The 13062-nt window shown below is 36.8% G+C and overlaps 1 protein-coding gene across 15 annotated transcripts in view; it reads left to right on the top strand.

Annotated features, from left to right (window-relative positions):
• Phldb2 (pleckstrin homology like domain family B member 2) overlaps window positions 1-13062 on the top strand; it is a 132954-nt gene that overhangs the window by 87079 nt on the left and 32813 nt on the right. For 13 of the 15 annotated variants that reach the window (XM_023702061.1, XM_023702060.1, XM_023702057.1 and 10 more), the window contains exons 6-8: window positions 1651-1779; window positions 8909-9064; window positions 10431-10541. In XM_023702061.1, coding sequence (XP_023557829.1) covers window positions 1651-1779; window positions 8909-9064; window positions 10431-10541 — 396 coding nt within the window. The remainder of the gene's footprint in view (window positions 1-1650; window positions 1780-8908; window positions 9065-10430; window positions 10542-13062) is intronic. The other 2 variants (XM_004624704.3, XM_023702053.1) reach the window with 1 other exon arrangement.

The raw sequence follows: 13062 nt of genomic DNA, 5'->3' as shown, positions 1-13062 counted from the left end.
AAATTATGTGTAAATTGGACAACCTTTGATACCTATGTGGGAAATAACACATTTTCTGATGTATTGCTAGTTTTATTAAAAGAAAAACTTTAAAACTAAGGACCAAATCTAATAGGTATGGTATATGCAGTCTTACTATGGATTAACACTTGAGAATTCTTTTTTCTAACATGCTTTCTCCAGCTCCTGTGATGGGTACAGTGAACAAACTTAGTTTTGTTAAGAAATTGAAGAAACTTTACTTATGGACTGTTAAGGTTTAAGTTATTGTACAGTGTTTTGTACTGTTGCATGAAGTAGTATTCACAACTCTGTGATGTCTGGATTTAATGATTTTTGAGTAAAAAAATACTATCTATCTATCTATCTATCTATATATATTTCTAAAATACTCTTGGAATTTAAAAATTAAATCAAACATGGAGGTGCAAGTGAATTTACAGGTTAAACAGGTTAATTACAGATTAAACAATAACATTTTTGGTCAGCAGTGTGTGTATTCCCATAGGTAATCATGGCCATTTAGATAAAGACATTATAGGAAGGATGATTTCATTGGACTATTTTAGAGATTCATCCTTAAAAAAGTCATTCTGCTATGTGCTTAAGATTAAGTGGTTTTATTTTTACTAATTTGCATAAAGGGAACATAGGAAAGTGGCAGTTTTACTTTGTGAAGGTCAAATCATCATAAAATATTTTCTTTACGCTAAAAACATTACACATGATTTTAGGCAGTTAAGCCTAAAATGTAAAATGTTTAGAGCATCATAACATGACCAAAAGCTGAGAAGAAGGTGATAGTGTTTTACCTTTATATCCTGGTGAATGTCCAGGGTCAGTGGCATGTGTGACTAGGGAGGGAATTAACATTATCTTCTTTCTCTTCCTTTTTGGGGCTCCTGGGTATCTTTTCTATATTTCACAGTTATGTTTAAATTAATTTATTTCTTTATGCCCTTCATTTTAAACCCATGTATCCTAGTGTCATGGTTTTGATGAGTCTGGGCTCTCTGATCTGCTTTTTTCCTGGCTACTTTGGTAGTGTTGTACTTGTACCAGCCTTTCTAACCTTTGAATTAGAAGCACTCTTTGGAATGAAATTTATTAGTTGCTTAGACCCTCACACTTTCCAAATGGTAGAACCATTTGAAGTGACTTGGATATTGATAAGTGACTAGTACATCAAAGTTCCTCTGACTGGGGAACAAATTTCCCTAATTTCTCAAACTTGTTAGAAAAAGCCTCAAGGAAGTTGGACCATGATAGTACCTGAGGTAAACAAGTAGCACTTTTGCCTTGTTTGGTTCTCTAGCAAGTGACCATTTTCAAAGTTCATTGATGAATTTGGTTGGCGTCTTCTGTTGTTGATCTTAGCCCCTGACCAGTATTCCATCTTGTTGCTTCCCTTGCCTTTGTAACATGGAGGCAAGAATGGTGGAAGGCCCAGGGCAATGAAGTACTTTGGAATGCAGAATTGTGTCCTCCTGTGTTGACTTCCATTTATGTCCCTTTAACTTAGTCATTAATCATTTGTAGCCCATGTAGAGTTTGTGTATGTTTGTGTTATCCTTTGGAAATGTTCACTGGCACCTGCCTGGGTGTGAAAGGTAATTGCTATTCTTCTATTTTTTGATTTCTGAACTTCAGGAGAAGGTAAAGCTTGATGCTGAAAGGGAAAAACTAGAGAGGCTTCAGGAGCTTTACTCCGAGCAGAAGACCCAGCTGGACAATTGTCCTGAGTCCATGAGGGAACAGTTGCAGCAACAACTGAAGAGGGTCAGTAGCAAACAGGAATGCATCACTTCTTTTTGTTTTATTTTGTTTTGTTTTGTTTCTTATTAAGTTCCATGTACCTGTGACTTACTGCTTCACATAGCATAAATTTGCATAAGTTCTAGTCCTTTGACACTTTTAAAATAAAATATAGCTGCTAATAGTATATATTGTTCTGTGCTAATCAGTTAAACATTCCTTATTAGAATTCTTCTAATTTATAGTGCAAAAGTACTTCTAGGGTTGGTCTTTAGAAGTAAGACTTCTAACAGACACCAAGGTTTTGGCATTTATATTTCTTTTATTTTAAGAGAAAAAAATAAAAATAACAATAAAATAGGGTTTGAAAACAGATTAGTAGGAGAGTTACAATGATTAATGCATTGCATATTGTTGTCTTCGCAGCAGTTATTCAGAGTACAAGATATAGGCATGATAGCTTGGCTGTGGCATTTAAGTCAATTGACATCTTTCCTCGTAATCTTTGTTGTGTTGTAAGTACTAGTTGCCTTTGAATTATGTTTCCTAACCTGACTTTTTATCCTTTCCTAAGAATTATCCTATTCTCTGATTTGTAGTGATTTGCCCACATTACCACTTGTTTTTGTGGGTATTTTTTCTCCTGCTTTTATTTATTTATTTATTTATTTGGTACAGGGTCTCACTACATAGCTTGGACTAGTATTGATCCTCCTGCCTCCCTAGTGCTAGAATTTCAGGTGTGCGCTACCATAGCTGGTTTCGGAGCCAGCACAGTGTGTGTTATTGGGGATCAAACCTGGGTCCTTGTGCTTGCCAGGCAGACACTTAGACTGCCGAGCTATCTCACCAACCCTCTGCTGCTTATTGATATTGTAGGCACAAGTATGACTATGGCAGGCAAACACTGAGATCCAGAAGAGGGCATCTTACATGCCCTTCTCGTATGAACACCCTACATTTTAAAAGCTTATTGCCACATATACCTTCCAGTTAAAGCTTATCTGCTTCTTCTCCTATCCCTAATTCTGGGAGCATTTAATATGATCATGCTGGTTATCTTCTGAGAGAAGACTTCGTACGTGGATAATTTAACAGACACTGGCATGACTAGTTTTTCTTCGCCACCTGATAACTGAATTGTTTCCGCTGAGCCACTACGATCCCAGAGAATCAGTCCTTCGCAGTCTTGAACTTGAAGGGATCGAGCACTAGTAATGTGTCCTGAGTGAGTCATGATTTATGATTTCATATCAGTCAACAAGGTTAATTTCATTCAGGTTTTGTCTATGCCCTCTAGCAAATGAGCAGGCTGCAAAACTGGGTAGACAACAAACTTGAAAAATGTTTAAGTGACCTTTAATATAAAAACACTTGATGCTTGAGAGCATCGCTAGACAATAACCAATTACAGTTACAGCGAGCACTCTAGAGGGTCTCCCCGTGTGGACAGGTGAGATGGCAGCATAACAGTTTACTGGTTATCTTACCGCACTGAAGCAAAGGAAGGTTCAATAGTGTGTCTTCCTCGTTATTCATTTTCATTCCTAAAGCTGAATTGGCTGTAGGAAGATAAAATCTCCTAATTTTTGGTGTCCTAATTCTCTAGACATTTTGTGCTACAAATGATTGGGAAAAGACTAGTATGTGTTAAATTATTTTAGTTCATAATTGTGTTCATTCCAGTTCACAACAGATAGGAAAAGTGGAATCTCTCTCTATCTCTGTTTCTCCCTCTCCTTCTGTCTCTCCTTGTCTCTTTCTCTTTCTCAGTATAGATAAGATAGGTAGATAAGTTATATAGTTTTACATTCATATAGAAAACATATATTTTTTGAAATAGGATCTTGCACTGTAGCCCAGGCTGGCCTCCAGCTCCCAGTGATTCTCCTGCCTGAGCTCTGAGTTCTGGGATTACAGCTGTGCACCACCAGGCCTAGCATGGATTTTCTATTTGTTTACTGTCTTCATTCTGCCTTACTACTCAAGGTCTTTATTGTGGCTATATGTTTTCTGCTTCCTCTTCCCTAGTTGTTGTGTTCTTTGTAAACATTGTTTCAAAAGAAGAAGCCAGGGGCTGGTGAGATGGCTCAGTGGTCTAAAGCACCTACTTAGAACAAGCTTAGCAAAGCACAGGGACCGCGGTTCAATCCCCCAGCACCACATGCCAGCCAGCCCCGCCCCCTGGTGGGCTGAGCTGGCCACACACACACACACACACAAATAAATAATAAAGGGGCTGGTGAGATGGCTCAGTGGTCTAAAGCACCTACTTAGAACAAGCTTAGCAAAGCACAGGGACCGCGGTTCAATCCCCCAGCACCACATGCCAGCCAGCCCCACCCCCTGGTGGGCTGAGCTGGCCACACACACACACACACACACACACACACAAATAAATAAATAAATTTAAAAAAAAAAACAAATAAATAATAAATAAATTAATTTAAAAAAAAAAAGAAGCCAGGAGAGTCTTGTTAATAACCTGGACTCAGGTGGCTATAAATACTTTCTATTTGTATGATCTGGATTCTGTTGGAAAACTCACAGATTTATGTGTTCTCTAAGGATTTTGACTATAAAGTAGACTAGGAAATGTGGAAGACAGTCTGTTCCATTGAATGAAGGCAAAGACTCCTTCAACCTCCCCTTCAAGCGGGGTATAAAATTCTTCTATGTGTATGCACAGGATAGCCGGGACGGCTGCACTGCTGATTGCTACAGTCATATAGTGCAGATTTCTATGGTCTATTCAAACAAACAGTTAGTGCTTAAATTTTTTTCTTTCTCTTAATTTTTTTGACCAATTTTGCATGATTATCTCTGGTAATCTGAACAACTAATTTGAAGGCAACAATATGCAATACAACAACCATTGTTGGAATTCTTATCTAGTTTAGTGAAATTCTGTATGGCTTTTGTTTTTTATTCTCCTTTTAAAAATCATAATACTGCATTCCATAGGCAGCAATAAAAGGGTTATTGTAGCTTCTACCCACCTGATAATAAAATATCTGCCAACGTTATTTTCCAGGGATGAAGACCAGTGTAACTATTCACCAACTGCAAGGCTTAGTCAATAAAAATTCACAGGAAGTCCATGCATACTAGGAGCTTCATATGTTGTCGCAATTCATTTCTCTTCAGATTTCAAACTCCTCCTAATACCACTTCATTACAAAGCTTTCTTGAAAGCATTTAAAATATATATAATACAAATTTATTTTATTACATTTGATAAATAAACGGGTGGCAAATCACGTAAAATAAAAAATAAATGAACAGGATGAAAATTACTTTCATAAACTTCACGTTTTTCTAAATACTTAGGCTGAAATTATGTGATGGTCTTGTGTATAAAACACATACACACACACACACACATATAATATATATATATATATATATATATATATCTGGAAATTGAACTCACGATCTTGTGCTTGCTAGGCAGACACTATATTTTGTGGCCCAAAACATTATATTCTTATGGCTGGACTTCTTAACCTCTAAATCATTCCTTTAGATCTTTAAGTATAATTTTTAGCTCATACTAACTTCTGTACATACAATTATTGTGTAGTCAGTATGGACTCATCAATGCTGGCATTGTACCAGTGCAGAAAAGGGAGCTGAATTTAAGTCTTTCATTTGCCAGGATGTGGTTAAGTGGAGAAGGCAGGTACCTGGCTGGGGAAGTTTCTTTTGCCTCTGATATTTGCTCAACTGAATTGTTGCTTTAGATCTCTTGATTTAAAAACAAATTCTACTAAAGCACCTGCGTATGCAGAGCCTGCTTAGGCAGAGAGCAGCAGCCTGGGTTCGATCCCTGGTGTACAGTGCCAGCCCCACCCCCAGGGTGTACTGAGATGGTGATTGAGACTGGGCGTGGTGGTGCACGCCTATAATCCCAGCTCTTGGGAGACTGAACACAGGCAGATCACTACAAGTTCAATCTGCATAGTGAGACCCTGTAGACCCTGTACTAAATACAAAAAAAAAAAAAAAAAAAAAAAATTGTATGTAGTGATACAACAAGTAGACCACTTTTAGATCACTGGCCCTAAAATCAGTTTATCCTTTAGGCTTGGAAAAGTCATTAAATTTCTGTGGGCCTAAATAGCCTCACATGTAAAGCAGGAGGCTGTATTATTGTCTTGTGCCATATTTCAGAAGCTTACAGTGGCTGGCAATCAAGCAAAAGATGGAGATGAGTTAACAAACCATGAATCTCCTCTACATTTGCTTCCAGAGATCGTGAGATTATTTCCACAGTCATTCCTGCCCTAGTGTAACTGTTCTCTTCTTCTTGTCCCATTAGGCAAAGAAAATATAAAAATCTGCATCTAAACTTCTGTCTTCCAATCTCAAAAAAATTATTGGAAATAAAGAAGTAACGTAGGGGCCGAGGAGATGGCTCAGTAGAATAAGCGCTTCCCTGGCAAGCACAAGGGTCTGAGTTCAATCCTCGGTTCTGCCAAAAAAAAAAAAAAAGAAAAAAAAGTAACGCATAGAATATTTTTAGTGCATGTGTGTTTTGTTTTGTTTTGTGCCTGGGCTTTGAGTTTATTAATCAGTAGATATGTGCAGAGTGAGATTAGTTTAACTCCACTCAGCTGGTCAGTGTATTTGACTTTGAGCATCCTGTGTGTATTATTTAGTCACAATTAAGCTATTTGTGTCTCCAAATTACATTCCTTGAATTCTTGTTCATATCTAAAATCTTTTAAAAGATTTATTCCCCTCTTAAATCGCTTTTCTTTAAGAGTGTAAGTTTCTATATACATATTTTAATGGTTTGGGTGGCTTGATCAGATGATTATGCCAGCAAAATCTTGAGTTCTGTTCTTAGCTTAATTTTCAACTTTTCTTCCCAGTGTGCAATTATTTTCATTCAGTGGTTTAAATATTTACTACAAGTAAATTATTGACTTTGGTCTTCCTGCTGGGTTAAAATAACATATGTTACGTATTAATCAGATATAGAATAAGCAGTGGGCCAGCATGGTGAATATGAGGAGCCTTACGCCCAAATAGGATGAAGTTTATTTAAAAGCCAAAAGAGGCTTATTAATTTTTTCGTAATGATCTTTGATTGCAAACTAAGCTTAATTGAAAAACCTTGAAACCTTGGGTGTGTGTGCTCTGTGAATGAATGCACTGGCTGGTACGTTATTTCAAGACTGCAGAAATTTTGTTTCAATATGCAACACTTAAAACTCTTCATTTCTTAATTCCTCTGATGAACTAAGTCCTGAAAAATTATAAACTTGAAATACCTTGACAAACTGGAAATATTAGCCCCAAACATAAAATCAAGACCACACTTTTTAAAGTTGAATAAAAGGTTAAGAGATTTTAAGAAATGTGGAATAGGCTCTTCTTTCCTTTTTTTTTAGGTTCTTCAAATCATGTTTTTTATGCTTTTAAATTATAAGAATCTAGTCCACCTTACATAATAATCTTCATCGTAGATTGAGACCTTATGGCAGCTAATAGCCGTTTCCTATATCATCCTTAGAATAAAATTCATTGCTAAAATAGAATGAAAATCAGAAGAGGGTGAAGCTGAGTAGAGATAGAACTGTTTTGTTATGCCATTATTTATCTAATAGTCTTTGAAGATTTAATTGAACAACAAGATATCTCTTTTAACTATGTAGAAATTGTTGGTTACATTGCCCAACTGCCTTTTCATTTTGGTATTGATCATCTGTAAATTATAATTTAAAAGCTGTTTTACAGTACCACATATATAATTCTGTTGGAGGCTCCAAAATTGAAGAGATGGGCTTTTTAAAGGGTGAATTGAAGAATACTTTATATAACACGTACCTACCTTCGCCTGAATGCAGATGCACAAATTGATTCTGGTTTCCAAGTATCTCATGGGTCAGGGAGCGCTTATTCTAGACCATCATCATCTGATTTGGGGGGGACTTCTGACCTTTTTAAAGTGTCCTCCAGAGCCTTCTCAGGACAGTGGTGCTTAGCTTTCCTTTTTTTTTTTTTTTTTGTTTTTTTTTGGAACCCGGGATTGAACTCAGGCCTTTGCGCTTGCCAGGGAAGCGCTTATTCCACTGAGCCATCTCCCCGGCCCCAGTGCTTAGCTTTTTGAATGACCTTTTGTGCCTGAAGAAAACAACTTAGGCTACTCTTTCCAGTAAATAGATTTGTAAATAATTTTAATGGCCTCAAAGAAGTACAGTTTAAAAACTTCCATCTCGTAATGGTTTTCATATATATATTTTTTCTTTTAAGAGCAATTTTAGGTTTCACAAAAATTGAGCAGAAGAACCAGAGATTTTCTGTACACTCCATGCATGTATCTTCCACTCCAGTGGTCCTTGGTCACAGTTACTTAACCTGTAATTCACATCATTATCACCCAAAGCCTATGTTCGAATATCTTTTTGTTTTGTTTTATTTTTGGATTTGTGGTATTGGGGATTGAACTCAGGGCCTGGTACATGCTTGTCAAGCACTGTACCACTGAGCTCCATCCCCAGCTCTGTCCAAAGGTGTTTGATTGCTTATCCCTTCAATAAAATTATTTGAGCATGCATATCCTTTGCATGTGATACATAATTTGTATTACAAATACTTAAGGAGAAAATTATGTATGTATAATTCTGGAATGCACATTTGAAGGCATTTATTAAGAAATTTAGAGAAGAAAATGAAAACCAAACATATATAGAAAGTCTGATAGTTTACTTTCTCATTCCCATGCGAGACCTCATATATATGTGCTAATTTTTGAATCTTTAAACTCACAGTGAAGTTTCATTGCATATTTCATGTGAAAATTGTAGGAAAGAGGAATTTTCTTAAGAGCTTATGTCTCATCTTCATCCTTTGGATGAAGATAATTCTCATGCTCTTCATTGAATTGTTTTTATGCTTCACTATGCATCTAAATCCACCTACTAGGTTAAAGTAAGACTTCCTACATGCACCAGGCAGGCACAGAGTTCTGGTAAGCTCTTGCTGCCCTCTCCACGGTACCCTCTCCATTCCTCTCTGTAGTTGGGCTCCATCACGCCCTACCCCTGCTGGTGCTGGAGACTGACTGCTTTTAGTAATTGTTTCTCCAGTTAAGATGATTACAGCCATCCTGGCCTACCTTGTTCTCACTCCCTGTCCTCCAAAGGACGCTGACCTGTTGGATGTTGAAAGCAAACACTTTGAAGACCTGGAATTCCAACAGCTGGAACATGAGAGCCGTCTGGATGAGGAAAAGGAGAATTTAACTCAGCAGCTCCTGCGTGAAGTGGCTGAATACCAGCGGAACATCGTCAGCAGAAAGGTACCTTGGGCAGGTGATGTTTAGTGGAAAAAAATCAAAATATATTCCTTACCATGTGCCAATCTGATCATTCATATAGTGTGTGTCTAATTTTGTATCTGAATATTTTAATGTGTTTAATCATACCACATTTGACAAACGATGGATCCTGCCATATATAGGATAGTAAGTGGTGTTCTGAACTAGATAAAGTGAGATGAGTTATAGTCATTGTTGTATAATGTTGTGCATGCATTTATGGAAAAATACCAAATTTTTTCATTTATAAATAAATAATAGAAATCAGAAACTCAGATACTTGCTTTAAATTACTTCCTTTTATAAACATAGTAAGTAAATTCAGCATAGTTGTGTGAACAAAGCCTGCTTTGGAATTTTGTTTGCATAGCGCAGTAATTTCCAAAGCCAGCTGATACCAATAGAAATAGCCCAGGAGAATGCCAGTGTGATTACAAAGGCCATCCAGCCCATAGCTCCTGAATGGCCAGCCCAGAATTGAGCTTTTCCAGAATTTAGTATCACATCCTAGAACTCCTTACTAACCTGATAAAATTAAGTAATAAGATGGAGGAAAGAAAAGGTAGGAAATTGACTTTTTAATTTATATATTTGGTATAGGGTCTCACTATGCAGCTCAGACTTGTAGTGATCCTCCTGTTTTCAGCCTCCTTAGAGCTTGGATTACAGGCATGTGCCACCATGCCCAGTCTTGGTGGCCAGCTCATTGTGCCAGGGGGCAGAGCTGGTATGGCATGTGCTGCTGGGAATCAAACCCTGGTCCCTGCATTTGCCTAAGCAGGCACTTAGTCCACTGAGCTATCTTGCCAACCCTGGAAATAGACTTCAAAGCATTCCATTTAAATAAAAAATTTCTGTGTTTTCTTCCCCTCAGGCACCTCCTAACCTAATGTCAAAAATTCATTAATAGACTAAAACAGTATTTCCTCTTGAATTCTGGGTCCTCTGAAATAGATTTTAAGTCATTTGAACTATGTTGGACTTAAATAAAAGTGCTGAGAGTTAAGTAGTATGATGCATCCCATCACCCAGCCTCAGGGAAGCTAGAGGATTGTGAATTCAAGCATAGAATGGATTAGATAGCAATTTCAAGTCCAGCTGAGACTACATAACAACACCCTACCGCAAAAAAATCAAAACCTGAAAACCAAGGGAAAAAGAAAAGCATTGAACCTTGCAGGTCAAAGTAAACGCTTCATGGTTTCTGAGTCTAAGGATTGGCCAGCAACAAATGAACCGTGGTCACGATTGATAACAGCGGGAAAGCCAAAACCCGCTGTTTAGAAGGCAGACTGGCGTTCTTGAGTATCTAATGTGCATCTTCTTGTGATCATCTTTTTTCTTTCAGGAGAAAATTTCTGCATTAAAAAAGCAAGCGAATCACATTGTTCAGCAGGCTCAGAGAGAGCAAGATCATTTTGTGAAAGAAAAGAGCAACTTAAAAATGATGATACAAAGAGTAAGTATTTCCAGTTTAGCACTAGTTACCATGAAACGCATGGTGAAAACTGTCTCTTTCAGAATTTCTTTTTTTTTTTTTAATTTTTAAAAAGTGAATACAAAATAGTAAATAAAAATACTATTGAGGCTAGGGAGATATCTCAGCAGTCTAAATGCCTGCCTGCTCACCGCAAGGACCAACTTTAAATTCTCTTGTTCTTCAACATTTTTATTTTTTATTTCATTTTCAAAAGAGAATATAAAATAAAAAAAAAAAAAAAGATGCAGAATTTTACTACACCAAAATAATAAAAATTCGACAATGGTTATTAACAGTATTTTATAGTGTTGTCTTCAGATTATTTGCTAAGGTTACCAAATATAAGCATGCAAAAGTGGAAAAAAGTAAGGAGAAAATAAAAAGGAGAAGAAAAAAATTAAGCATTAATTGCTCCTTTCAATAAACCAGCATAAATCAGTACTACAATTATCCAAGCTACCCTGTAATATATATATAATATAATATATCTTTTCTCCTTCCTTCTTCAAGACTGCTTCTTTCTAAATAAACCCTTCTTAATAGTGAGTGTTTATGTAAGGAAGACTTGTGTATGTGTATTTTTATTTAATCTTTCATATTAATAAGCTGATACTTTGTGAGTGGTTACTGTAGTTCAGAATATAAGCAATAATGTTTTCTGTATGCTTTTTTTTCACATTATGAAAATCCACACTATGAGAAATCTATACTTTTTGTTTCTTTCTTTTAATCTTTTTTGAGACAGGGTCTTGCTGTGCAGTTCAGGCTGGCCTTGAGCTCACTTTGTAACCCAGGCTGGTCTCGAACTCATGAAGATCCACCTGCCTCAGCCTCTGCAGTGCTGGGATTACAGGCATATGCCACCATGCCCAGATTATACTTGCCTTAATTTTCTCTTTGAAACAAATCATCATTAGCTATTTCATCAAATATCTAAAATGTATAGTATTTTAATACTAATTTATTATAGTTTAAGAAAAAATGCTCTTTCTATGGTGTGAAATATTTAGGCTCACCTGCTCCAGTGCTTGAACTCCAACGATTTGTATGTATTTTTCTTCCTGGAAAATGTCCCTCTGAAGTTACTTTGATTTAATCAGATTTCTAGACAGTCCATGTGGTATGATTTAAAAGCATGGCAAGCTCATCTTCACCCAGTGGGCTGTGTACTTAGTGGGAAAGGAGGGCAAAGTGATAGGAAAGGAGAGAAGGGGAAGATAAAAAGGATTTTTAAAAGAGTTGAAGGAAAAAAATGGAAATAGAGTTTTTTTGGAAATGTGGAGAGGGGAAATGTTTTAAGAGCAGGGTGGAGAAGGGAGCAAAAAAGAAATGAAGATGTGTTAGGACATGTGTATATTCCCCATGGTGAAGGTTACCAGAGTGTACTGTAAGCAAGTACTAACAAGAAGAGAGTTTAAGTATTTAAAGGCACAGTTTCAGTGTATACATTTCAGTTAAAATTCTAGGAAAAAGAAAAAATCTCTTAAATGATGAAGTTTTACAAATGCTAAAGCTAATTACGGATGTAGCATTTACTCATTAAAATATATGCAAAATGTAATTTGATTTTAAGACTTGTTGTCCATACTCATTAAGACTTCTCAACACATTTTTCTTTTGTAGAAATTGACAAGTCGATGATAAAAACTATAATTGTTCCTCATCATTCATGGATTTCATAATTCTCATTTCACCTATGTGATAAAATATGTCTGTAACCCCAAAATCAATACTTGGGGTGCTTTTACAGTCATTAACAGACATACACAGAGCAGTAAAAATTTTGAGTCACCCAATGTGAACATTCCTAGCTGAGGTGGAACAAGGCAGGAAGTACCCTTGGAAATAATTGTCCTCCTTATAGAGGACACTTATGGCCATGCTCTCATACTTCTGTGCTGTCATGATTTTGCTGTTTAAAGTGGCTTTCCAGCATAGTACTAAGTACTTTGTAGTGTCCCCAAGCCTGAGAAGACTCTCATGTATTTCATTGGAGGAAATACATTATTAGATAAGCTTCACTTAGGTGTGAGTCTTCAAAACAAATGCACATGACAGGCAAGGTGGTGAATGCCTGTAATCCCAGATATTTGGGAGGGTGAGGCAGGAGAGTCCAAGGTCTAAAATAGTCTAGGCAACTTAGTGAGACCTTGTCGCACAAGAATAAAAGGGCATGGGATGTAGCTCTGCACTCCCTAGGTTCAGTCCTGCATATTGCGGAGAGAGGAGGGGAGGTGGGGGACACATGAAACAAAGTTGTCTATGGATTAGTTGACAGCGATGCTATGAACAGAGGCTCATGGGAGTATATCTGTTAATGTTTTCTAGGAACAATGATCCAGTATTTGTGATAACATTATAAAATATAACTGTGACAAATAACATGAAAATGCAAAGAACGTACCCTCACCGAAAAACTCTAACCAAGAACAAAGTTGGAAGATGATATTATCTGACCTGAAGTTGTACTAGAAAGCTAGCATTTAAAACACTGTGCTGG

The sequence above is a fragment of the Octodon degus genome, unplaced genomic scaffold (genome assembly GCF_000260255.1).
Source record: "Octodon degus isolate 3935 unplaced genomic scaffold, OctDeg1.0 scaffold00007, whole genome shotgun sequence".
NCBI lineage: Eukaryota > Metazoa > Chordata > Mammalia > Rodentia > Octodontidae > Octodon > Octodon degus.
This window is presented reverse-complemented; position numbering and strand designations above follow the sequence as displayed.